Raw genomic sequence first — 27693 nt, forward strand, 5'->3', positions numbered from 1 at the left:
TAAGGACAAGCTAATTGTCGAAAACAACCGATTTTAAAATGTTTATTTATTCTTAGCTTCTTTGGATCGTAGCACATCTCACCAGATTGTCCTAGAATACATCTACAGTTAACACACCTGCTACAGAGATTGACCAACAAATCCTTTGTAGATCTGCAGCTTGAGCTAGCTCAGTGAACGCTTTGATTGGCTGGTTTAATGGGGTTGTGGAGCACAGCTCCCTTTCCGCTCTCCTACCAAGGTTACTTCATTGGATTGACCAGCTGTCAGGTTGACCCAAACCTGCCTCCTTTTGGTGGTGTTTGTCGGGATCGCAACACAATAGCCTGGGGAGAGCCTCCCCTTGTAAGTTCCGATTGGCTGATCTCAACCTTGGTGGTTTCTGATTGGCCCAGTGAAGAAACACCAAGGTAGGTTGCCTAGCGATCCTGAGATCGCTGATGTGTTCTTCCTTCTCTGCATCGAAGGATCAGGAAGTTTGTGCTCTCTGCGTGGCTGAGAAGTTTGTTACCTACTAGGCCGAGGGGGGGGGAGGGGGGAGGGACGTGGGGGAACCAGGTGTCCCCCCCTAAAATAGAGCGCAAGCCGCTACCTGTGTCCGGCCGTAACCCAGGAGTAACGTCAGGTAAGCCACGGAAGGTACACATTTCCTAATGTACAAAAAAAGCCTACAGATTTTTTTTTTTTCGTGGGGAGAGGGAGGCTCTCATTTAGTTACTTTTTGGTCTTTTTTTTTTTTTTCAAATAAGATTTTTAACTAGTAAATGTCCAGGGGTATTTTTTCCTCAAAATTCCGCGCCCCCCCCCCTTTTTTTCTGAAGACTTATTAAAGTTTCTTGGATTGGGTTAGGAAGTAAACCCTGTTCGCAGTGCCAGATAGTGCCCTTAAGCATTTGTTTCATGGTTTTGTTTTGTTTTGTTTTGTTTTGTTTTTCTCCTTCACTCTTTTTTCCCGCCTCCCACCAATATTTGAAATACAGCCTTGTACAGAGAATCTTTTTTGTAAGTCACCTCATTTGTATTTCTATTTTAAAATGTTCACATGCATTTCTGAGTATTCGTTTTAATCAGTATATATTTATTGAGCAGTTACAACGTTAAAGACATTGTGCTAGTTGCTATGGAGACTATAAAAACCCAAGAAGACAGTATCCCTACCTTCAAGAAGTTTACAGTTGAGAGACAGCCATACCAAAAGAAAGACTATAATAAATACTTTAAAGGATGTAAGTATTAATAAAGTTCTGTGAAAGTACAGCTGAGAGAGAGACCAATTCTGGCCATGGGACATATGGGTAATGGAGAAGGAGATTCATTTAGGGCTTTTTGTGGATCCTCAATAGGCCTTTGAAGGATGGGTAGAATAAAAAGGAAGGGAAAGGGGAGAGAACACTGACATGTACAAAGGAGCAGAAATGGCAGCATGGGATATGTTGAGAAATGGTTAACAGTACATAATTGAGAGTAATGTAATGAGAAATATCGCTAGAATAGGATCCAGTCACAGAGACTCTTGAATGCGTTCTTTTGATCTTGAAAAAGATACTCTTTTAAAAAATAATTACTGATTAAAAATATTGTATACCATTTTAAAAACTGACATTTAGATTTATTTAAAGTATCTAACTTTAAACTTTATCATACATGATTCAGTGCAGTTTCTCTTGACTAGATTTTTTAAAACATTGTAGTATGTGGTATAAAAGGGCATGTGCTTTGATTTTTTTTTGAAATTGAGAAAGAATCTCATTAATCTTTCAACATTCTGCTGATATTTTTTGTTGGCAGCTGTTTGTGTATTTGCAAAATGGCTAGCTAGGGATAGAAATGAAAGTTTTCTAGCTATATGGAGTTACTACACATGATCTTCTGAGAGTTATTTTGTAGTTATGATTTCCAAAGGGAGTGCATGAGATGAGTTCTTATGCTATGGGAAGAAAATATGAGAATATATATATTTAGTTTTTCTTATATTTTACTTTCTCTGTGTATGTTTTATGATGTGCCATTGAATATTTATAGAGGTTACATATAAATTATATGCATTTGGGGATGCTCACCATTTTTTGCTATCCCATATTTTTTTACTTGGGAAGGGTCCATTTTGTGAAATAGGAGTTACAACTGATGCATTTATACCCCTGAATTATAGATTATGCACACAAAATCAGCAGCCTTAAAAGATGATCATTTCTTAAAAAAAAAAAAAGGGGGGGGGGGCAGCCCGGGTGGTTTAGCGGTTTAGCACCACCTTCAGCCCAGGGCCTGATCCTGGAGACCTGGGATCTAGTCCCATGTCTGAGCTCCCTGCAAGGAGCCTGCTTTTCCCCCTGCCTGTGTCTCTGCCTCTCTCTGTGTGTGTCTCTCATGAATAAATAAAATCTTAAAAAAAAAAAAAATCATTTCTACTAGTCTTTAAAATTACTGATTTGGGGCAGCCCAGGTGGCTCAAGCAGTTTAGCACTGCCTTTGGCCTAGGGCCTGATCCTGGAGACCCAGGATCGAGTCCCACATCAGGCTCCTTGCATGGTGCCTGCTTCTTCCTCTGCCTGTGTCTCTGCTTCTCTCTCTCCTCTCTGTGTATTCTCAGAAATAAATAAATAAAATCTTAAAAAATAAAATAAATAAAATAAAATTACTGATTTGATTTTCTGTCAATGCTTTCTGCACCTTAAAGCTCTTGTACTTTGGAAAACATTGTTTTACCTGCCTAATTTTTCTAGTCATTACTACTTTCTCTATTTAAATTTATATATATTTCATATTTGTATACATTTTAGTATGTCTCTATGAATATGTATGTTTTTGTTTACATAAGCATAAATACAGATTTTTTTTTTATCACCCCTCCAGAAACAGGTGAGAATGACCACTTTAACTCACCGAGCCCGTCGTACTGAAGTAGGCAAGAGCTCTGAAAAGAAGGTGGAATGTGAAGAAGACACTAATGAAGACAGGGGTCCAGATAATGAAGACTCTGGTGACTCTAAAGATATTCGCCTCACCCTTATGGAAGAAGTATTGCTCCTGGGACTAAAAGATAAAGAGGTAACACAGTTGGGTTTCCTAGGCTCTCCCAAAGACTCTTGACTATTGGAATGTTTTTAGGAAGTAATCTGACAGGATATTTTCATTAATGCTAAGTTGGCCTTAGGATTGTGCTATAGCCATCTGGGGGAATGGAGAGTTTGGAAGGGTGGCTGATACTTGGAGGGTGTAAAATCCAGAAGTATAATTACTTGAAGTGTAATTTAATTACAACATACTTCAAAATTTTAGAAGATACAAGAGAGAGTATAACAGGTGTAAAATTTTTATACTTGTAGTTTCCCAAGTGAGATTGATGGTGAAATAGCCTCCTATTGAACTAACAAAGAGGACCCACACGTGGAAATTGTCTTGAGCTGTGAAGAGGAAAATCTTTTAAATGACAAGACAAGAAACATAAATGATTAGCTGTCTTACAAAAATAAACAGTGGATAGATTTCAACTTGAAAGACCGTAGAAATCACTTTTTTTTTAAATCGTATTCTGTGGATCTTTAGAAATTAAATAACTGATAAAGGAATATTTTAATTTTAGAAAAAATGTTTTTAAATTAATTGCAGATTTCCCTTAAGTTTTCCATTATTAATGGAAAGAATTATACTAATTCTATACTAATTATAAGAGAATTAGTCTTGAGATAGCAAGTCTTACAGTATAACCACATATTTGTTGGCTGGCTTTTCTACTAGTAGTACATTATCCTTCATTTGCAATTTAACTTTTTATTGTGTTTCACTTTCTTCCCTCATGAAGAGGTTATGAAGAAATATAACTGTAATATTTTATACAATCTACTTCTTTTCCAAGAAAGTCTTTTAGTACATATGATAATAATAAAGGTACATTTATTATTGACCTTAGTTTTGAAAACTTAACAAATTAAAATGTTACTTTGCATTTAAAAAAACTAAATTTGGCTTTGATAATTATCCTTAGCTAGGAATGATTTGGCTACATATATCTAGTAACATCTGTTCTTTTCTGCATTGATTCCTCAATTTGGGATTACCTTTGTTTCTTAGCCTTTGCATTTTACTTTCTTTACCATTTTTCCCTTCTCTGTTTTTTGTCACATCAAATTACTGATTTGAACAAAACTTACAGGACTTCTTATAGCCTGTGTATTGTTAAAACCAATATTTGAGACATGCACTTACGTATTTGGCCAAGACACAGATATATCAGAAAATCTTGCCCACAAGTTAACTTTCCTGTTTGCTGAGAAAGTTGATGAAGCTCTAGTTTAATGAAAATCAAACAAATGAAAGTGCAAACCTGACTCTCCAAGAGAATATCAGAGTACGTCTGAAGATTAGGTCCTATAAGTACCATTTTGAGACGTTTACACAGTGCCTAGGAAACATTCACTGGCTATGGAAGAGCATATTAGAACTAAAAAGCTATTTGGTTTGTTTTACTTTTGAATAGGAAAATGATTAATTTCCTGCTGACCCTAGATAACTAGAATTTTTTGCTTCTGTTTTGTAGAGAATCTAACTTTGGATTTCTCTGTGTGTTTTTAAATTTATAATAGTTCATGGTTAATATAGATACAAGGAAATGGAGTAAAAACTAAAGGAGCTCGGGATGCCTGGGTGGCTCAGCAGTTGAGGGTCTGCCTTCAGCTCAGGGTATGATCCTGGAGTTTCCAGGATCAAGTCCCACATCAGGCTCTCTGCATGGAGCCTGCTTCTCCCTCTGCCTGTGTCTCTGCCTCTCTTTCTCTCTCTGCATCTCTATGAATAAATAAATAAAATCTTAAAAAAAAAAAGAAAAAAAAGATTTTAAATAAATAAATAAATACTAATTGACTTCCAGCACTATTTCCTCTTCACCTTCTAATCTACTCATAGATTTATTTAGGCATTATTTAGTGTGATTGTAGGGCTTAGCATTATGCAAATATTAAGGTAAATATAAAATAGTATAAAAACAGTCCTTGCCCTCACAAAACTTACATTCCAGCTGGGGAGACAAGGCATACATACTTTTTAAAAGTTAAGTAACCGGGCAGCCTGGCTGGCTCAGCGGTTTAGCACCGCCTCGCATTCAGCCAAGGGTGTGATCCTGGAGACCCTGGATCAAGTTCCACATTGGGCTCCCTGCATGGAGACTGCTTCTCCCTCTGCCTGTGTGTCTCTGCCTCTCTCTCTCTCTGTCTCTCTTTCTCTGTGTCTCGAATGAATGAATGAATGAATGAATAAATAAATCTATCTATCTATCTTAAAAAAAATAAAAATAAAATAAAAGTTAAGTAACCCAAAGGTTCAACTGTGGAGGGGATAAAAATGAATTGCCCAGTTATCTAAATGAATATAAAGATCTTTTCTATACAGAATGAAAATGAGCATTGTTATAAAACATGTATGATTCTCATGTAATGTTCAGTAAAGGAAGCCAGACACAAAAGACATACTGTATGATTATATGTAAATAAAATTTTAAAAAACTAACTATAGTGTTTGGGGTTGCATATTTAGGTAATTAAAACTATAAAGAAAAGCACGAAAGGGATTACCATAGTTGTTAGCATAGTGGTTACCTTTTTGTAAGGAAGATGAGAGAAGAGGAGGGTATTAATGATTAGAAAAGAACATGAGGGAGCTTTCTGGGTACTAACAGTTTTCTATTTCTGTACTTGGGGAAGTTTCATGTATATTCACTTAGAGATAAATCATTGAGCTTTTTTCACTTTTTTCATGCACTCTTCTGTGTATACATTATATTTCACAGTTCAAAAGATTTTTAAAGAGGTAAAAAACAGAAAAAATCCAGCAGGTTTTTCCATGTTGGAACAGTAAGAGCCAAGAGAGTTGGAAGGAAGAGAGAGATCATCATGGGTTGGAATAATCTGGGGAAGATCAGAAGGAAATAAAATAAACTGGACCTGGGCAGCCCTGGTTTAGCGGTTTAGCGCCACCTTCAGCCCCGGGGTGTGATCCTGGAGACCCAGGATCGAGTCCCACATCGGGCTCCCTGCATGGAGCCTGCTTCTCCCTTTGCCTGTGTCTCTTCCTCTCTCTCTCTCTCTCTCTGTGTCTCTGATAAATAAATAAAATCTTTAAAAGATATATTATAAAAATAAAAAATAAACTTGACCTTTAAGAAGGGGTAAGATTAACATAAATGGAGTGAAGGAAACACATTTCTGGCTGAGGGAACCTGAAAGTATCATGAGCTTGATGAGTTTGGGAGATAATTTAAGTAACCACTTATGACTGAAGTAGGTAGTATTCTTGGAGAACAATGAAAGTCAAAAATTGGCAAATTAGGGGATCCCTGGGTGGCGCAGCGGTTTAGTGCCTGCCTTTGGCCCAGGGCGCGATCCTGGAGACCCAGGATCCCACGTCGGGCTCCCGGTGCATGGAGCCTGCTTCTCCCTCTGCCTGTGTCTCTGCCTCTCTCTCTCTCTCTCTCTCTCTCTGTGCCTATCATAAAAAAATAATAATAATAATAATTGGCAAATTAGATTCAGACTAGAGTATGACAGATTTTGAGTGCGAGGCAGAGACTTTTAGACTCTTTCCTATATTTATTTTTATTTTAATTCCAGTATAGTTAACATACAATATTATATTAGTTTCAGGTGTACAATAGTGATTCAACAGTTCTACCCATTACTCAGTGTTCAGGAGCATGAGTACTTTTTTTTTTTTTTTAAGATTTTACTTACCTGTTTATATATAAGAGACACAGAGAGAAAGGCAGAGACATAGGCAGAGGGAAAAGCAGGCTCCCTGTAGGGAGACTGATGCAGGACTCGATCCCAGGACTCCAGGATTACGCCCTGAGCCAAAGACAGATGCTCAGCCACTGAGCCACCAAGGCATCACAAAGATAAGTGTATTCTTAATCCCTTTGACATATTTTCACCCATCCTCCTACCCATCTCCTCTCATAATCAGTTTCTTCTATACAGTTATAGACTCTTTAAAGTAAGGGGATCAGCTTAATGAAAACGGCAAAGCCCATTTCATTTTTGTGTCCAAATTAAGGACTTAATGATATTTGTTCTGTGTTCTTTGTATGTTTTAATATGTATATTTGTAAGTATATTTTAATGTGTATATAATTTCTTGTTTTCACATGGCTTGAGGTTTGTGACAAATCAGAAACAAATTCTAAGTGTTAAACTGCATCCCGAAGTCCCAGTTAACTTTTGCTGAAGATTTCCATAAGATTCTTTGTTTAGAACCCAATACTATAATTTTAAAAATTACATCCATTTTAAAACACATGGGGCATCTGCATGGCTCAGTTTGTTAAGTGTCTGACTTTGGCTCAGGTCATGATCCTAGGCCCCATGTCAGGCTTTGTGCTCAGCAGGAAATCTGCTTGAGATTCTCTCCCTTTCCTCCTGTTTTTGCGTGTGTGCACTCTCTCTCTCTCTCTCTCTCTCAAATAAATCTTTAAAAAAAAAAGTAGAAAATAATACAAATAGAAAATAATAGAGTAGAAAATAATATATAGAAATTATTTTTTTAATATTTTATTTATTTATTCATGAGAGACACAGAGAGAGCGGCAGAGACATAGGCAGAGGGAGAAGCAGGCTCCATGCAGGGAGCCCGAAGTGGGACTCAATCCCGGGACTCCAGGATCATGCCCTGGGCTGAAGGCAGACGCTAAACTGCTGAGCCACCCAGGGATCCTTTTTAAAACCATCCTTAGGGTCAGTTTGAACATAAATTCCACCATTTTTTGGCCAATTAACCATCTAACTTTGCTTTCATAAAGAGAAGACAATATTTGCCTTGTGTAGGATCAAGCAAGAGAAAGTGTAAAATGTTTTGAAAACTAAGCTATACAAACACAAAAAAATGAAGGAGTACAGAAAAGACATGGAATGGCTCACATCAAATTTATAGGTTCAGTGGCTACAGCCAAAGGTGCAAATATAGGTAAATGGTTTTGTCTTAATATCTCTGCCAGATATTTTGGAAGAGAATAGTGTGCAATTAGGGGTTGTGGGGACAGGGAGAGAGGCAGGCTCTCAATAAAGATGTGTTTCACCTCCCAGAATTCATTCCCAGTTTATTTTTTATTTTTAATTTTTTAAAAAGACTTATTTATTCATGAGAGACACACAGAGAGAGGCAGAGACATTAGGTAGAAGAAGAAGCAGGCTCCATGCAGGGAGCCCGATGTGGCTACTGTCCTACTTTGGTCTCCCAGTTTATTTCCTTTTGTACCTTTAGTAAATTTGGGGATATATATATATATATATATATAATAAACAAAACAAACATTCTTTTTTTTTAAAAACAGCCTATGTTAATAAAATCACAAAACCTGACAAACAAGCCCTTCTGATACACTTGCCCTCTTCACAATGGCAATAACTACTGACGAGCGATTTATTGTTCATTTTGTGCAATGAGGAAACTAAAAGACCAGGTAGTGACCCAAATGGGACTCTTAATTTTTTGATTTTGATAAAATGTTTTAGAACTCAGCAACTTTTGAAGAGGAATAATTTTCTCCACTGATAGCCATTCATTGACAAGTTGTATACGGACTTCTTATAATTTTTTTTTAAAGCTTATCGATTGGTTCACTAAAAATTTTTTTACCAGCTTTAAAAAAGCTTGTATTTCCATCTCCCGTTGTTAATAAATTATAATGAGTGAATTAAAACTGATGGAGGATCATTAGTAGCTTGAAAAAGTTAAGAATTAACATATTTTATAACTTTTAAGTTTTATCCAGTCTGATTTATCATTTTTCTATATGTATGACTGGTGGTACTGTCTGAAAGAACTAATAAGTACAGGAATATTCTTAGCAGCACTGTATATAATGGAGTGTCTGTTAACCAGTAGAATGAATGAATTTCAGTATAGTGAAATAACTGAAATTCTTTTTTTTTTTTTTAAAGATTTTATTTATTTATTCATTAGACAGAGAGAGAGAGAGAGAGAGAGAGGCAGAGACACAGGCAGAGGGAGAAGCAGGCTCCATGCAGGGAGCCCGACGTGGGACTGGATCCCGGGTCTCCAGGGTCACGCCCTGGGCCAAAGGCAGATGCTCAGCCCCTGAGCCACCCAGGCTGCCCATAACTGAAATTCTATATTGCAAGAACTGAATTAATTTATGCAACATCGATGAATCTTGAACATCATATTGAACAACATAAATAAAAAGGACATGCTTGGAAAGCATGTATGACATATTTTTCCATATTTCTTGCTAAACAAAGGGAATTAATTATTCAGGATTGTTAATGCTTAGGGGAAACCCAAGAATTTCATCTCCTAGGATAGCTTCATATGGAGCTTAACTTATACCTCCTAGTGAGATAAAAGATTATTACATTCTGCAGTAATATTTGGCACAAGTTATTTTTTCAAGTGTTATCCATGGCTTTCGTATTTCAATGTTTAATACTCTAGCAAAGCTCATTCTGTTTTTGTGTTTTTTGTTTATTTTGTTAGCAAAGCTCACTCTTAAACATGGGATCCTATAACAATACTCAGTTGACATCAATAATGGCAGAATAAGGGAAAGTACCACTTAGCAAATCTGAACAATACGGTTTTGTTTTATATTTCATCCCATTACCTCACAATTTAAGGAAGAAATATGATAGTCTTATACATTTTTTTTCTTTTTTTCTTCCATCAAACAAAATAGTCTGGTCATAAGAATAAATCCAAGTAAGAATTTTAAAGAACCCATTTTGCAAAATGAAAAATGTTTAAAGAAGTAGTAAATAATATTTGATTGATTTGTTATAACCATATCTTCAGAAAGTTCAGTGTATAATTAAACAGGCATTATATTTTTCTTATCAGTTCACAGTGCCAGCCATAGATTACAACCCATGTCATAAATCTTCCTTATAGAAGGGAGAGACTATTACACTAGAAAGATATAAATGAGTAGGTAGTATTTTTTTCTTTAATTTTAAAGTTTACAACAAGTTTCTTCTAGGTTTTTCAGCAGGAGTACATTGTATTAAGTTTGTTAGGGCTGCCATAACAAATACCACAGACTGAGTAACTTAATAGAAAAAAATTTAAAAGATTTTATTTATTTATTCATGAGAGACACAGAAAGAGAGAGAGGCAGAGACATATAGGCAGAGGGAGAAGCAGGCTCCATGCAGGAAGCCCGATGCAGGACTCAATCCCGGAACCCCAGGATCACACCCTAAGCCAAAGGCACTGAGCCACTGAGCCAGCCAGAAGTCCCTAGAAATTTTTTTCTCCACAATTCCGGATGCTTGAAGTCCAAGATTTGGTTTCTCCTGAGGCCTCTCTACTCATCTTTTCACTGTGTCCTTACATGGTTTTTCTTTTGTGCATGCATCCCTAGTGTCCATGTGTCCAAATTTCCTTCTCCTCTAAGGACACCAGTCAGATTGGATTTGGGCCTACCTTAACAGCTTTATTAAACTTAATCACCTCTATCATGGCAGCATCTCCAGATACAGTCACATTCTGAGGTATTGGGGGTTAAGGTTTCAACACATGGATTTGGAGGAGACATAGTTCACTGCATAACAATGATTTTGAAAGGTTTGAGAGGAAATAGAAAGGTTTGGGAGATAATTTGGTATAGTTATTTACTTATATGCACCTGGAGTGCAGTTCACCCTCAGGAAGTGTCATTAAAATTATAATGAAGTGATTTTTTCCTTCAGTTCAAGTCAGCCAACATTTATTGAGCATTTGCTCTGTCCAAGGCACTGAGTAAAATAAGGAATAAGAGAAGTAATTAAGATGTGTTCATCTTGGGCGCCCGGGTGGCTCATAGTTGAGTGTCTGCCTCTGGCTTGGGTCATGGTCCCCAGGGTCCCAGGATCGAGTCCCGCATCGGGCTCCCTGCAGGGAGCCTGCTTTTCCTTCTGCCTATGTCTCTGCCACTCTCTCTGTGTCTCTCATGAATAAATAAATAAAATCTTAAAAAAAAAAAAAAAGATGTGTTTATCTTTCCTCAAGAAGCATTTGAATCTGATATGGGAGAAAAGATGTGTATACAGAGACCATACTACTAGATACAATATGTAAGTGCTTTAAGAAAGGTATAAAAAGTGCTATAAGAACATGAAAGAGGAAAAAAAAAAAACATGGAAGAGGAGGAAATTCCTTGGAGGTTACTCTTTACTTTCTTAATTTTTTTTTTTTAATACTCTTTATTTTCTATGTTTATCTTCATCTATTCACAGTTGTCCAGGTTTAAGGTGGGAATGACACACAAAACAAGTACTGAATCAACGGTTTTCAGGTCTCCATGTGTTCATTGGTAGATTGTGCTTACTTACCCTTTTTTGATATTAGTGATTTTATTTTAAAAAAAGTCTAAGATTTTTAAAAATGGTTTTATTTTTATTATTTTAAAAGCAAAATATGGAGGCAGCTCGGTGGCTCAGTCAGATAAGCATCTGCCTTCAGCCTGGGGTCTTAGGATCAAGCCCCACATTGGGCTCTCTGCTCATCAGTAAGCCTGCTTCTCCTGTTCCCACTGTCTATTCCCTCCCCCCCAAATAAGTAAATAATCTTTTTTTAAAAGCAAAATATGTTTATACTAAGAACTTAAGAAAAATGTCTACATGAGAGAACTTAGTGATAGGAGAATGAGATATGTGAATATATGTATTTGTCAAAACAAACAACATCTGTGCATTTCACTCTATATAAATTATGCCTCAATTCTTTATATAAAGTTTAAAGAGGGAAATAAAAATCACCAGTAATGTCACCACTGAAAGATAATTGCTATTAAAATACTTTGTATATGCTTATAGACTGTTTTCTGTGCATATGCACAGAGATGCATAATTACCCCCGCAAAAATTGGTCACATCAGACAAAGAAAGATTTCTGGTGCTTTCTGCTCTGTCATCTTCCCAGAATCTACACATTTGTCTTTTGTTACCATCCCTATAGTTTGTTTTAATTTTTTTTAAGATTTTATTTATTTATTTATTTATTTGAGAGAGAGAGAGAGAGAGCACGCTCACGCAAGCATGAGCTAGGGGAAGAGGCAGAGGGAGAGAGAAAAGGAGAAGCAGACTCCACCTGAGCAGGGAGCTCCAGTGCAGGGCTCTATCCCAGGACCCTGAGATCATGACCTGAGCTGAAAGCAGACAGACATCCAACCGACTGAGCCACCCAGGTGCCCCAGGAAATGTAGAATTTAAATTAAAACAATAGTTTGTTTGAATCAGGAGCCAAACAAGGTCCACTCATTAAGCTCTTTTTTTTTTTTTTTTTAAGATTTTATTTATTTATTCATGATAGTCACAGAGAGAGAGAGAGAGGCTGAGACACAGGCAGAGGGAGAAGTGGGCTCCATGCAGGGAGCCCGATGTGGGATTCGATCCCGGGTCTCCAGGATTGCGCCCTGGGCCAAAGGCAGGCGCCAAACTGCTGTGCCATCCAGGGATCCCCTAAGCTCTTTTTTCAACTGTAGTGGGACAATATTTTATTGATGAAGAAAAGCACTATTCAGTTTAACCTCAATTACCCTTTTGTATAAAATTCAAGTAACATTACACTTACCACCTTTTTAACAAAATGGAACAAATCTTTGTAGTTGTGTTATTTAAAATTTTGTATTATTTTTAGAGAGACAGAGCAGGGGGGCAGGTAGAGAAAGAGAGAGAGAGAATCTCAAGCAGATTGCAATGTTGAGTGCAGAGCTGACTTGGGGCTTGATCCCAGGACCCTGAGATCATGACCTGAACTGAAATCAAGAGTTGGACCTTAACCAACTGAGCCACCTAGGTGCCCCTAGGTTGTGCTATTTAAAAGTAAAACATAGGGACGCCTGGGTGGCTCAGCAGTTAAGCATCTGCCTTCAGCTCAGGGAGTGATCCTGGAGTTCCAGGATCGAGTCCCACATCAGGCTGACTCTATGGAGCCTGCTTCTCTGTCTGCCTATGTTTCTGCCTCTCTCTCTGTGTCTCTTATGAATAAATAAGTAAAATCTTTAAAAAAAATAAAAAAATAAAAGTAAAACATAATATAATTTTACTTAAATTTAACATAAGAAAATGAAGTGAAACTAAAGGAATTATTAACTTCAGACATTTCTTTATTATAAGAGATATCTCCTAACACACTGCTTTCTAAGCTTAAGAAAGATTATTAAGAGGTTAGGGTCATTTTTCTAACTAAATGTTTCAATTTTGGACAATATCCACTGACTTCTTGCTATAAAAAAATAAAAGTTAATATCCCTCCTACACTTTCTCCTGTATTCCTCTATCTTTATTCATTTACTTCCAAATTTTTAAATTATAAATTTATATGACTTTTTTTTTTTTTTTTTAAGATTGTATTCACTCATGAGAGACACAAAGAGAGAGGCAGAGACATAGGTAGAGGGGGAAGCAAGCTCTTCGCAGGGAATCCAATGCGGGACTCCATCCCAGGACCCAGGATCATACCCTGAGCTGAAGGCAAGAGCCCAGCCGCTGAGCCACCCAGGTGTTCCTATGTGGCTTTTCTTTTTTTTTTTTTTTTTTAAGATTTTATTTATTTATTCATGAGAGACACGGGGGGAGGGGAGGGCAGAGACACAGGCAGAGGTAGAAGCAGGCTCCATGCAGGGAGCCCGATATGGGACTCGATCCCTGGACTCCAGGATCAGGCCCTAGGCTGAAGGCAGGCACTAAATTGGTGAGCCACCCAGGGATGCCCATCTATATGGCTTTTTTTAATTGAAATATAATTGACATATAACATTAGTTTCAGGTACACAACATAATGATTTAATACTTGTACACAAATGATCACCATGGTAAGTCTAGTTAACATCTTACATTACCACACAGTTACAAATTTTTTTTTCTTGTGATGAGAACTCTCAGTAACTTTCAAATTATGATACAGTATTATCAACTATAGCCATCATGCTGAGCATTATATCTCCAAGACTTATTTATTTTATAACTAGAAGTTTGCACTTCTTGACCCCCACTCACCACCTCACTCACTACCCCTGGCAACCCCTGGTTTGTTTTTAATTCCACATATATGTGAGATCATACAGTATTTCTCTTATTTTTCTTTATTTATGGAGTATTTATACTTCTCAGACTCTGAGTTAAATATTTTATATATGTTATTTCATTCTAATAATAGCACTATGAAGTCAGTATTATCTCTATAAAATAAGTGGAAAGCGGGATGTCTGGGTGGCTTAGTCATTTGAGTGTCTGACTCTTGATTTCAGCTCAGGTCATGATCTCAGGGTCATGAGATCCAGCCCTGCTTCAGGCTCTGCACGGAGTTTCTCTCTCCCTCCTCATCTAACCTTACCCCCACCCCCGGAGTGCATTCTCTCTCTCTCTCTCTCTCTCTCAAAATAAATAGATAAATATTAAAATACATACGTATATATATATATATATATACATATTTATATATTAAACAATCGATAGAATTTGAAAGCCTATTGAATATTTGATAAAGTGAAGGAATTCTTATGAACTTTTAAGTGTGATATTAGTATTAACACTTCTTTTAAACCTTTGTACGTTGGGGAGAGTATGGTAATATTTTATAGATGGTATGTTACAATAACTTGGATTTACACTGAAATAGTCTGGTGAGTGGGGAGAGTTATAGAAGAGAGAAGATTATCCTGGTAGCTGTGGAAGCCAAATGATGGATATATAGAGGTTCATAATCTTTCTACTTTGTGTATGTTGGGAACATTAAGCCAAAAATGTTAAAAAGAAAAAAAATGATATTTTCTTAACTACATGATTCCATTTTACACAATATCTTATTAACTTCCTGTTATGAAAGATGGTGAAATTACCACTCTCACAGTTTGTTCTACCTCTATTCCCCAGTGTTTTATGAAAACTTATATACATTCTGTTGTTTCATAATTCACACAAAGCTGTTCTCTGAAGGAAAGCCCCAAAATTAAAGTTGGAGAAGAAGCATATGGGAAAATTAGTGGTTAGGAGAGAAAAAATATGTATTGTATGTATAAAGAAATATCTGGTTTTATATATACCCAAAATATGATGAAATTTATGAGTCATTTTAATTTTCTTATGATTTTTTCTTTACAAATATTCTAAAATATATCTATACTATTTAATCAAGGAGAAAGCTGTTTGAAAACAAAATAAATCTGCATTTACTTAGTTTTGCTTTTCTGATATTTGATACTATAATTGCCTTTAAGGGTTTCTAAATCTATTTTAAGTTATTTGAGGGCAGCCTGGGTGGCTCAGCGGTTTAGCGCCACCTTCAGTCCAGGGCATGATCTTGGAGACCCGGGATCTAGTCCCACGTCGGGCTCCCTGCATGGAGCCTGCTTCTCCCTCTGCCTGTGGCTCTGCCTCTCTCTCTCTCTCCCTCTCTCTGTGTCTCTCATGAATAAATAAATAAAATCTTAAAACAAAAAAAAAAAAAGATTTTACGGGAACCCTGGGTGGCGCAGCGGTTTAGCTCCTGCCTTTGGCCCAGGGCTCGATCCTGGAGACCCAAGATCGAATCCCACATCGGGCTCCCGGTGCATGGAGCCTGCTTCTCCCTCTGCCTATGTCTCTGCCTCTCTCTCTCTGTGTGACTATCACAAATAAATAAAAAATTAAAAAAAAAAAAAAAGATTTTACAAAATAAAATAAAAATAAAAGAGGAATTTAGTTCAAATCTTGAAAGCTATTATTTCAATAGAGGACTTTAAAGAAAAACAGTAAACTATTTTTAAAGTAATTTTTTAGAGGTAAAAAATTAGTCTTGCTTGTATAATTTTCTGATAATTTTTTTTTCTGGTAATTCTCGGCATCCCCTAGAGATCACTATTCAGACATTGGGCATATTAGAAAAGGGTTTAAGAAGACATACTAAGATTCCTTCTCTTATGGAAACTGAAACAGTTTTAAGTTGAATCTTCAGATTTGGAGAGAGGGAAAGATTCTTTTTTTTTTTTTTTTTCTGAGATTTTTCCTAATAAAATGATAATTTCTCCATGTAGGTAACTTGGAAAAACTAGAATACCATTTTTTTAAGCAGCCCCATTTTTAAAAGTAAAGTATTTTACATAATTGTGATAATCTTCAATACACAATTACGTATTTGGCTGTTTTTCATTAAACTTCATCATAATTTTCTTTTTTTTCTTTTTATCATTTTATTTTTAAATAATCTCTACACCCAACATGGGGTTCAAATTTAAAACTTCTGAGATTAAGAGTCACATGCTTCAACTGAGCCAGCTAGGTGCCCCCCCATCATAAGAATTTTCTAACATTATTTTTAAAAATTCCTTGTAAAAAAAAAATAAATAAATAAAATAAAAATAAATAAATAAAATAAAAATTCCTTGTAAACATAGTTTTTAATGATGTTTTAAGTTTCTTTGTTTTCTGTTTTCTTTTTACCCCGAGCAGGCGATTTAAAATCAATAACCTTCAGAGTTGTTTTAAGGCATGTCTTTAAGGAAGTTTGCATAAAGAATACATGACTAGAAGGAAATTCAGCATAAAATGTTGACTATTTGAATTTATTGAAATCTCATTGCCCTAACAACAAAATGACATTATAAAAATTGTAAATATGTGGGGCACCTGGAAAGCACAGTAGGTTAAGCATCCAACCCTTGGTTTCAGCTCAGGTTGTGATTTCAGGGAACCCCCGGTCAGGGTCTTCATTCAGCAGGGTATCTGCTTAGGACTTTCTCTCCCTCTGCTTCTGTCGCTTCCCCACATCACATGTATGTACACTCTTTCTCTCAATCTTTTTTTAAAAATGTAAATGTGTATAATCTTTTTTTGTTGTTTTTTTTTTTGTTTTGTTTGGTTTGGTTTTTTTTGTTGTTGTTGTTGTTGTTTTTGTGTGTGTATAATCTTCAACCCAAAATTTTTCTAGGAATTTATTCAACAAAAACACACCTAATGAACATTTCTTCATAGCATTTTTTTGAAATGACAAAAAATTTTAAGCAAATGTCACCAGCAAAGTCTTGAAAAGATAAATTATAGTACATCTAAAGTGCAATACTGTGTAGCCATTATAATGAATGAGGTAGACCTGTATTTACTCATGTGGGAAGATAGCCAAAATAATGGGCAAGTGAAAAGTTGTCACTCAATATGATCTTGTTTCTGTAAAAAATATAATAAAGATATAATGTGTATATAAAATCTAGAAAATACACACTAGACTGTTACCCCTCCAGATAAACTTTCACTTTGTAAGTTATACATTTCTATATTATCTTTTTCCCTTCTTTTCTTTTTTTTCTAATAATTATTTATTACATTTCTAATTAAGACAAAACTGGGGCAGCCTAGGTGGCTCAGTGGTTTAGCACCTGCCTTTGGCCCAGGGCCTGATCCTGGAGACCCGGGATCGAGTCCCACATCGGGCTCCCGGTGCATGGAGCCTGCTTCTCCCTCTGCCTGTGTCTCTGCCTCTCTCTGTGTGTGTCTCTCATGAATAAATAAATAAAATCTTAAAAAAAAAAAAAAAGAATTAAAAAGTTAAAAAAAAAAATAAAATAAAGAGCAGCCCCAATGGCCCAGCGGTTTGGCGCCACCTTCAGCTCAGGGTGTGATCCTGGAGGCCTGGGATCAAGTCCCAGCATGGAGCCTGCTTCTCTGCCTCTCCCTGTGCCTGTGTCTCTGCGCCCCGCCCCCCTCTCTCTGTCTGTCATGAATAAATAAAATTTAAAAAATAATAAATACATAAAAAATAAAGACAAAACAAAGTTCACTATTCAAAGATCTCATTCTGCCATACCTTCAGGAATCTCTTTTGGTCATGAGGCCATGTGCAATTCCATTTATTTTAGTAGATCCTAAAATTTTTCTCTTCTCGTTTCCCTCACATGTATAGCCTTATATTACTAACTAAATTTAATGACTAAATGGTGAACTTTAGTTTGCATATGCTAGATCATCCTGCATACTAAAGCATTGGCCCTTTAACAGAGAATCTTTATTATAGATGGTTTGAGAATTCACAAATACAGCTAGATATATTTATTTAAAGGAATATGGATATCAGAATTATAATTATTTTTTAAAGCTCCTTGTGTATTTTTATTTATTTTTTTAAGATTTTATTTATTTATTCATGAGAATACCCAGTGAGGAGAGAGAGAGAGGCAGAGACACAGGCAGAGGGAGAAGCAGGCTCCCTGTGGGGAGCCCGATGTGGGACTCGATCCCAGGACCCTGGGATGATGACCTGAACCAAAGGCAGGCGTTCAACCCCTGAGGCACCCAGGTACCCCTTCATGTATATTTTAAAACTCTTTTCTATTACGATGCATGACTCAATAAAAAGAAAGTTTTAAAAGACTCATTTGGGGAGTTTTACATTAGATACTATGATGGGAATGATATTTTAAAAACATAGTTTCTACATCCTGCCATCCATTGTTTCTTTATTTACAGTGCTTCTCATTTACAGTTCTATTGACAATCTGACATCACTGTTACTGTAACAGAAGTTACATGATCAGGAAGAAATGAAAAAACAACCAAATTAGTTTCCTCTAATTGCTTTAATATTGGCTGGTGAGTTTGTACACCTGTTGAGATTTATAAAATCACCAAGTTATGCCTAATAAATTATATATTCTGAAGAAATTTATAGTTTAACCTTAATTAGGCAGCTAAGTTGTGTAAAACCAAGGATTGGGGCACCTGGCTGGCTCAGTGGTTGAGTGTTTGCCTTTGGCTCAGGTCGTGATCCTGAGGTCCTAGGATCCAGTCCCCCATCAGGCTCCCCACATGGATCCTGCTTCTCCCTCTGCCTGTGTCTCTGCCTCTTTCTCTGGGTCTCTCATGAATAAATAAATAAAATCTTTTTTTTAAGGGATTAATCTTTTAAAAGACCTTTCCCTCCTTAAAGAGGAATTATAAATACAACTCTCTTGAAGTAGCCATGAGGTGGGTCATACATAGAACTAATCCCAGCTTTGAATCTAAGGTCAGGCCCTTAGGAAATATGGATAGGTCTAAGGATATTCGTGGTTCAAACTGAGCTTTTGCCAGGCTAATGTTACTTACTTTCAGTCATAAATTTATGCTGTCAAGGAACATTATTGAGAAATACTATGTATTAGAAATTCCCTCCTTAAGAAATTTATAGTCTAACTATAACTGAGGACAGTTGATTACAGCGTGATAAAAATAAATGATAAGGGGACAGTATATATAGGCACACCCAGGTGAGGAACCTAAACTAGAGAGTGGAATAGAAGGAAAGACGTTGTTAGAGAAGGTATATGGAAGATGTCATCCCCATGTATAGGGATCCTTAAGAACAAGGAGGAATTCGGGAAAGAAGGATACTGGTTCTTTTAGACAGAACAGTGTGTACAAAGGCCTGTAAGCAAAAATGATATATTAAGAGTACTTAACATAGTTCTCAGGGTGCTCATCTGCCTCAGTCCAAGAAGTATGCGGCCCTTGATCTTAGGGTTGTGAGTCTGAGCCTTATGTTGGGTTTAGAGATTGCAAAAAAATAGTTCTGGAAACCTGGAGCATGGTGTTCTAGGGAAAAGAGGCCAAGGTGAGACCAGTGAGCAGCCTCTTGGCTTGAGTGTTACACTAAGGAATTTGGACTTGACTGGGAGGAGCATTTGAAAGATTTTTAAGTAGAGAGGAAGAGAATTATATCATTAGATTTGAGCATAAAGATCATCCTGGCTATAATGGGAAAGCTGGTATTGGAAGACCTCTGTCTCTAGCAGGATCATGGGCAGATATTATATCTTGAATAAACTTAATTTCTAAAGTACTATTGGGCCTTTGGAAAGTAAGAAATCTTCAGGGTCCCCAAACAAACACCAAACTTAAAATCCTAGAGGTGAGCAATAAACAAACATGAAAACCAGATTGCCCTGGGACAAATTACCAAATCAGTCCTGAGATCCCGGAATTGGGTAGTCACAAATAAACCTCAGAGTCAAGATAAAATGGGGAAGCTAGGTTTAAATGTGGTTCCAGTTGGGAATGCATAGCTGGCTCAGTCAGTGAAACATGATACTCTTGATCTTGGGGTTGTGAGTTTGAGCCCCACCTTGGGTGTAGAGATTACTTAAAAATAAAATCTTTTTAAAAATGAATGTGGTCCCAGTTGTGTGGAGTCCCCCAATCCCCTCATGCCTGACTCTCAGCAGAAGCAAATACAGATCTCCTTTCTGAAAAAAGACATCTTTAATTCAGGCCTTCAGGATCTCACATATTCCCAAAAAAATTGAATATGGGCCACTTCTTAATCAAATATCCAACATACAAAGAATCAAATATCCAGAGAAAGATTCAGCAGAAATCACAAATAGGTCATTCATAGACCTCAGATATTAAAATGATCAGACAGGGGCACCTGGGTGGCTCAGTGATTGAGCATTTGCCTTTGGCCCAGGTCGTGATCCTGGGGTCCTGGGATTGAGTCCGACATCAGGCTCCCCGCAGGGAGCCTGCTTCTCTCTCTGTCTGTGTCTCTGCCTCTCTCTCTGTGTCTCTCATGAATAAATAAACAAAATCTTTAAAAAAATAAAATGATCAGACAACATAAAATATGACATTAAAAAAAAAAGAATCACAAAATGAACAGCGAAAAGAAATCACAAATGACCAAGCAAATGTGAAAAATAACTACATAGAACTTTTTGAAATGAAAAAAAAAATCAAAGTTGAAATCAAAATCTCAAAAAAAAAAAAAGATATCAAAATCTCATGGAGAGTTTAGCATATTAGATACAGATGGAGAGAGTAAATTGGAAGCCAGATATGAATAATAACTCTTCAAAAAGCAATTTAGAGACAAAAGAAATGGAAGATACAAAAGAGAGGTTAAAAGACATGGAGGTTAGAATAAGTAAGATTGACGTCCCAGAAGGAAAAAATAAAATGGAGGAGAGCTAAAATTCCTAAAGAGAAGAAGTGAGAATTTTTGAAAATAAGAAATGAACCTATAAGTACAGGAAGCATATGCCAAACAGGATGAATAAATTCACACACAGTCTGCAAAACTCTAAGAGACAGATGTGAAAGGACCGAAGATTAAAAGACAATTCACCTACAAGAAACCACAATCAGTAAGAATGATACATTTCTCACTGCAACAGTGGAAGCTAGGAGAAGAGGGCTTAATATCTTCAATGTGATACGAGAAAACTATCAACCTAGAATGTTACATCCAGAGAAACTATAGTTGAAAAACAATGGTGAAATAAAGACATTTCAGATAAAATAGTTTGCCTCCAACAGACTTTCACTTAAGGAAATTCTACTTTAGAAAAAAGGAAAATAGTACCAGAAAGGAGGTCTAAGATGCAAGAAAGAATAGCGAGCAAAGACATCGGTAAGCATCTGAGTAAATCTAAACAAGTACTACCTATGTAAAATAATGATAATGCTAATAATAATGTCTAACATGTGAGTTAAAAAAAAAAAGATAAAATATTGGTCAGCTAGAAGAGTGGTTAAATATTCTTTTTAAAAATTTTTTTTAATTTTTTATTTATTTATGATAGTCACAGAGAGAGAGAGAGAGAGAGAGGCAGAGACACAGGCAGAGGGAGAAGCAGGCTCCATGCACTGGGAGCCCGACGTGGGATTCGATCCTGGGTCTCCAGGATCGCGCCCTGGGCCAAAGGCAGGCGCTAAACCGCTGCGCCACCCAGGGATCCCTAAATATTCTTTTTTAAATAATTAGATTTTGTATTAATTTTTAATTGTCATGCATGTTAAAATTTTGAGGATAACTTTCCTAAAGAAAAGAGAGAACAGGGACGCCTGGGTGGCTCAGTGGTTGAGTGTCAGCCTTCAGCTCAGGTCCTGATCCTGGGTTCCTGGGATCGAGTCCCGCATTGGGCTCTCCACAGGGAACCTGCTTCTCCCTCATCTGTGTCTCTGCCTCTCTCTGTGTCTCATGAATAAATAAATAAAATCTTTATTTAAAAAAAAAAAAAGAAAAGAAAGTACATAACTTCTAAATCAATAAAGAAGGAAAGTGGAATTAAAAAATATTATTAAGAATGAAACTAGACCACTCTCTTTCACCAGACACAAAGATAAACTCAAAATGGATGAAAGATCTAAATGTGAGACAAGATTCCATCAAAATCCTAGAGAAGAACACAGGCAACACCCTTTTTGAACTCGGCCACAGTAACTTCTTGCAAGATACATCCAGGAAGGCAAAAGAAACAAAAGCAAAAATGAACTATTGGGACTTCATCAAGATAAAAAGCTTCTGCACAGAAAAAGAAAAAAAAAAAACAGTCAACAAAACTAAACGACAACCTACAGAATGGGAGAAGATATTTGCAAATGACGTATCAGATAAAGGGCTAGTTTCCAAGATCTATAAAGAACTTATTAAACTCAACACCAAAGAAACAAACAATCCAATCATGAAATGGGCAAAAGACATGAAGAGAAATCTCACAGAGGAAGACATAGACATGGCCAACATGCATATGAGAAAATGCTCTGCATCACTTGCCATCAGGGAAATACAAATCAAAACCACAATGAGATACCACCTCACACCGGTGAGAATGGGGCAAATTAACAAGGCAGGAAACAACAAATGTTGGAGGGGATGCGGAGAAAAGGGAACCCTCTTACACTGTGGGTGGGAATGTGAACTGGTGCAGCCACTCTGGAAAACTGTGTGGAGGTTCCTCAAAGAGTTAAAAATAGACCTGCCCTACGACCCAGCAATTGCACTATTGGGGATTTACCCCAAAGATACAGATGCAGTGAAACGCCGGGACACCTGCACCCCGATGTTTATAGCAGCAATGGCCACGATAGCCAAACTGTGGAAGGAGCCTCGGTGTCCAACGAAAGACTAATGGATAAAGAAGATGTGGTTTATGTATACAATGGAATATTACTCAGCTATTAGAAATGACAAATACCCACCATTTGCTTCAACATGGATGGAACTGGAGGGTATTATGCTGAGTGAAGTAAGTCAGTCGGAGAAGGACAAACATTATATGTTCTCATTCATTTGGGGAATATAAATAATAGTGAAAGGGAATATAAGGGAAGGGAGAAGAAATGTGTGGGAAATATCAGAAAGGGAGACAGAACGTAAAGACTGCTAACTCTGGGAAACGAACTAGGGGTGGTAGAAGGGGAGGAGGGCGGGGGGTGGGAGTGAATGGGTGACGGGCACTGGGGGTTATTCTGTATGTTAGTAAATTGAACACCAATAAAAAATAAAAATAAATAAATAAAAAATAAATAAAATAAAAAAATATTATTAAGTCTTTACCACTATTTAGCTTTATAACCTCTGTCGTGTCACTGAACCTCCATAAGCCTTAGTTTCCTCATCTTTAAAATGTGGATAGGGGATCCCTGGGTGGCGCAGCGGTTTAGCGCCTGCCTTTGACCCAGGGCGCGATCCTGGAGACCCGGGATCGAGTCCCACGTCGGGCTCCCGGTGCATGGAGCCTGCTTCTCCCTCTGCCTGTGTCTCTGCCTCTCTCTCTGTGTGTCTATCATGAATAAATAAATAAAATCTTTAAAAAAAATAAAATAAAATAAAATAAAATGTGGATAGTAGGGGCGCCTGGTCTGCCTTTGTCTCTGGTTATGATCCCAGAGCCCTGCATTTGGCTCCATGCCCAGCAGAGTCTCCTGCTTCCTCTGACCCTCTTCTGGTGCTCTCTATCTCTCTCAAGTAAATAAATCTTTAATAATAATAATAATGTTATTATTATTATTATATAATATATAATATAATATATATTATATATAATTATATATAATATAATATAATAATATTATTATTATTATATATACACAGTAGTACCCCCCTTATCAAATTGTTGTGAAGATGTGATCAGATAGTGCATGCAAAAAAACTAAACACAAATCTACATAATAAGTATTCAATAAACATTAGACATTACTGCTATTAATAGTAACTTATGGAGCACCTGACTGGCACAGTTGGTAGAGCATGAGGCTCTTGATCTTGGGATCATGAGTTCAAGCTCCACATTGGGCATGGAGTTGTTTTGTTGTTGTTGTTTTAAGTTTAAAATTCAGTAAGTAAACAAGTAAATAAAATAAAAAATTTTAAATAGTGATCATTAAAGGTGATCTTTAATGATCTTTAATGACTTTAAAGCCATGCTAGAACCTCCCTGCTAACATCTCACCCAGCTTCTCTCCCTTGAGAGGGAGTGCTACCCAAAGATGGCTAGAGTGTTGAACAGTTCTAATAACTCTGATGGATCTTCTTGTGTTAATCATAACTCCTTGCTCAGAACCTTTAGGACTGAATATTGCCTTTCAGTAAAAGTTAAGAGCATCAAGACTTCCCACAGCCCAGCCCCAACCAATTTGATCTCATGTCCTTTTTTTTTTTTTTTTTTAATTTTATTTATTTATGATAGTCGCAGAGAGAGAGAGGCGCAGAGACACAGGCAGAGGGAGAAGCAGGCTCCATGCACTGGGAGCCCGATGTGGGATTCGATCCCGGGTCTCCAGGATCGCGCCCTGGGCCAAAGGCAGGCGCCAAACCGCTGCGCCACCCAGGGATCCCTGATCTCATGTCCTTGAGTTAGATCTCTAAACATATGTAATGTCTCTTTCCTTTATACTTTTGCTTAGAATGCCCTTTTGAAAAATAGTAGAGTTTGGATGATTTCCTTCATCTTCATCTGGAAAACCCTCCCTTCTCTGCTAAATTCAACCTATTCTTGAAATCCCACTTCAAGTCCCATAAAACCTTCTGAGTAGCCCAAAAATGATACATGGTTTGAAAAACTAGCATCTAAATCAAATTCCCAGTCGTCATTTTTGCCTGTCTGCTGCTGCTTTTTCAATTGAGGCTTTGTTTAAAATTTGTATTCCTCACATTTGCATGATATTTCCAGTTAGATTTTTTGTTCCTTAAAATGGTTCCTTAAGACAGTCCTCCATAAGACAGTCCTCCTTAAAATGGTTCCTTAAGACAGTCCTCCTCTTTGTACCTCTATTATAGCTCCTAAGGAAGAGAAAGTAGTATTTAAGTGCCTACTGTATACCAGCCACTCTACTTTCTGCTTTTTTATGTATAACATCTAATTTATTCCTCACAGCAAACTTAAAAAGATAGATGTTAATGTCCCTGTTTTACAGATGAGGACATCGCACTTGAAGCTGGTTGAATAACGTACCCAAGGCACTTAACTAGTCAGTGGCAGAGCTGGGTTTCTACCACACCACCCATCAAATTAGCTTGCAAATAAAACATGTCTTGAGAGAGTAAAAGGCTCAAATGGTTTATACATTTTTCTACTTAATTATATTCTACTCTGAAGTTTAGGGTGTCAATGGAAACATTTCCAAGAGGCCAAAATTCTTTTCAAAAATTAAAATTTGACGTAGTAGTTATCAACTAACAGCTGAACTATGGGAATTCACAGAGAGCTTGAAGTTAGACAGAGAACCTTTATTTGGGGAGGTTTCAATTAAGAGAAAGATTCTATTCTCTCTTTCTCTCTCTTTTTTTTTTTTTTTTTTTTAGATTTATTTATTCATGAGAGAGAGAGGGAGAGGCAGAGACACAGACAGAGGGAGAAGGAGGCTCCATGCAGGGAGCTTGATGTGGGACTTGATTCCGGGACCCCAGAGCCCAAGGACCACGCCCTGGGCCAAAGGCAGATGCTCAACCACTGAGCCTCCCAGGCATCCCAGATTCTGTTCTCTTATTCTGTTTTGTGGTCATGTAATGTGACATGAATTGCAACAAAGTGAACTGTCCTTAAGGTGCTTGTTACAAGTCCATAACCCTTTCAGAACATTCTTTCTCTTTTTCCTTTTCTAGGGTTACACATCTTTCTGGAATGACTGTATATCATCTGGCCTGCGAGGGGGCATCCTGATAGAATTGGCCATGCGGGGTCGAATCTGTCTGGAACCCCCTACCATGCGTAAGAAGCGACTACTGGACAGAAAGGTACAGCACCTCTGTGGACATCCTCCTAACTTATGAAAGGGTAGATACCAATGGTCCATTTTGGAGGAGTAGGAAGTTTTGTTTTTTTTTTCTGAGGGGCTTGAATTCATAACCCTGAGCTATATGCATGCTTAACCAACTAAGCCACCGAGGCGCCCCTGGAGGAATGGGAAGATCTGAATAGTGAGACAAGATGATTATCACTCACTCAGCCATCCTATTGTCTAACAGATTTAACGGAGGGAGGGAGAAATTCAAGTATCCATCATCTAAAGAGTTGTAAGAAGTTTATGGTTTTGTCTTTTTTAAGCAGAAAAGTCATTATTAGGATACTGTTGATTATTACTCCATGTCTGTAACTGAAACATTATGAAATAGAATGTTATATAGGAGGGGGCAAACCACACACAGGTCAGGTGCAGTCTTTAACACTAGTCATGCTCAGATAACCATTAGAAATTTCTCCTTCCGGGATCCCTGGGTGGCGCAGCGGTTTAGCGCCTGCCTTTGGCCCAGGGCGCGATCCTGGAGACCCGGGATCGAATTCCACATCGGGCTCCCGGTGCATGGAGCCTGTTTCTCCCTCTGCCTGTGTCTCTGCCTCTCTTGCTCTCTCTGTGTGACTATCATAAATAAATAAAAATTAAAAAAAAAAAATTTCTCCTTCCATTTAAAGTAAGTCCATTCCACCATACGAGCTATAACCTCTGTCTCCATTTTTTTTACTATGTATTTTTTTCCACTTATAACTTTACTGTCATACTCAGAACTCTACCCAAACTATATTTTTTTTAGGTATCACCAGCAGGCCCTATGTCCAATGTGGTACTTGAACTCACAACCCTTAGACCAAGAGTCACATTCTCTGGGGCACCTGGGTGGCTCAGTTGGTTTAGCGTCTGCCCTTGGCTCAGGTCATAACCCTGGGGTCCTGGGATCAAGCCCTACATCAGGCTTCCTGCTCAGTGGGGAGCCTGCTTCTCCCTATCTCTCTGCCATTTCCCTGTTTGTGCTAGCTCATGCATATGGGCTATCTATCAAATAAATAATTTTTTTTTAATTGATGAGAGACACAGAGAGAGAGGCAGAGACATAGGCAGAAGGAGAAGCAGGCTCCTTGAGGGACTTGATCCTAGGACCCTGGGATCACAGCCTGAACCAAAGGCTCAAGCACTGAGCCACACAGGTGCCCCATAAATAAAATCTTTTAAAAAAAAGTCACATACTCTGCCAACTGAGCCAGCCAGGTGCCCTATCACCACCTTCTCTTTTGTCTTCAATTTATTTCTCTCTCTCTCTTTTTGTAAAAGATTTTATTTATTTATTCATGAGAGGCACAGAGAGAGAGAGAGAGGCAGAGACACAGGCAGAGGAAGAAGTAAGCTCCACGCAGGGAGCCCAACGCGGGACTCGATCCTGGGTTTCCAGGATCACACCCTGGGCTGAAGGCGGCGCTGAACCGCTGAGCCACCAGGGCTGCCCTTATTTTTCTCTTTTAACCTATATGTGGCATTTGGCATTTTTGACCACCTCCTCCTACTTGAAATTTTCTTCATTCTTGGCCTTTGTTATATTACATTTTCTTGCTTCTCTGGCTATGTGCTCTCTCTTGTCCTTCTCCATTCCTTAACATCTAAGTCTCAGTTTGTATCCTTTTGCATAAATTCCCATCCTTTTGGAGATATTTACCTTATAGCTTCATCTATCACTTCCATGATATTAACCTATCAAATCCTAGGCCTG

General features: G+C 37.5%; 1 protein-coding gene and 1 long non-coding RNA gene across 7 annotated transcripts in view; one reads left to right on the plus strand and one right to left on the minus strand.

The window, feature by feature from the left end:
- LOC140600947 (uncharacterized) overlaps window positions 1-518 on the minus strand; it is a 41568-nt gene extending 41050 nt beyond the window's left edge. For 2 of the 3 annotated variants that reach the window (XR_012004042.1, XR_012004040.1), the window contains exon 1: window positions 118-517. This is a non-coding gene — a long non-coding RNA (uncharacterized lncRNA). Of the gene's footprint in view, window positions 1-117 lie in introns of all 3 variants that reach the window. The other variant, XR_012004041.1, reaches the window with a different exon arrangement.
- Window positions 406-27693, plus strand: part of GOLPH3L (golgi phosphoprotein 3 like) — a 40074-nt gene continuing 12786 nt past the window's right edge. Inside the window, exons 1-4 of one of the 4 annotated variants that reach the window (XM_072769285.1) lie at window positions 448-625; window positions 1090-1226; window positions 2854-3048; window positions 25819-25950. In XM_072769285.1, the coding sequence (XP_072625386.1) occupies window positions 2866-3048; window positions 25819-25950 (315 nt within the window). In that variant the 5' untranslated portion in view covers window positions 448-625; window positions 1090-1226; window positions 2854-2865. Of the gene's footprint in view, window positions 626-1089; window positions 1227-2853; window positions 3049-25818; window positions 25951-27693 lie in introns of all 4 variants that reach the window. The other 3 variants (XM_072769283.1, XM_072769284.1, XM_072769282.1) reach the window with 3 other exon arrangements.

This window comes from Canis lupus, chromosome 12 (assembly GCF_048164855.1).
Source record: "Canis lupus baileyi chromosome 12, mCanLup2.hap1, whole genome shotgun sequence".
NCBI lineage: Eukaryota > Metazoa > Chordata > Mammalia > Carnivora > Canidae > Canis > Canis lupus.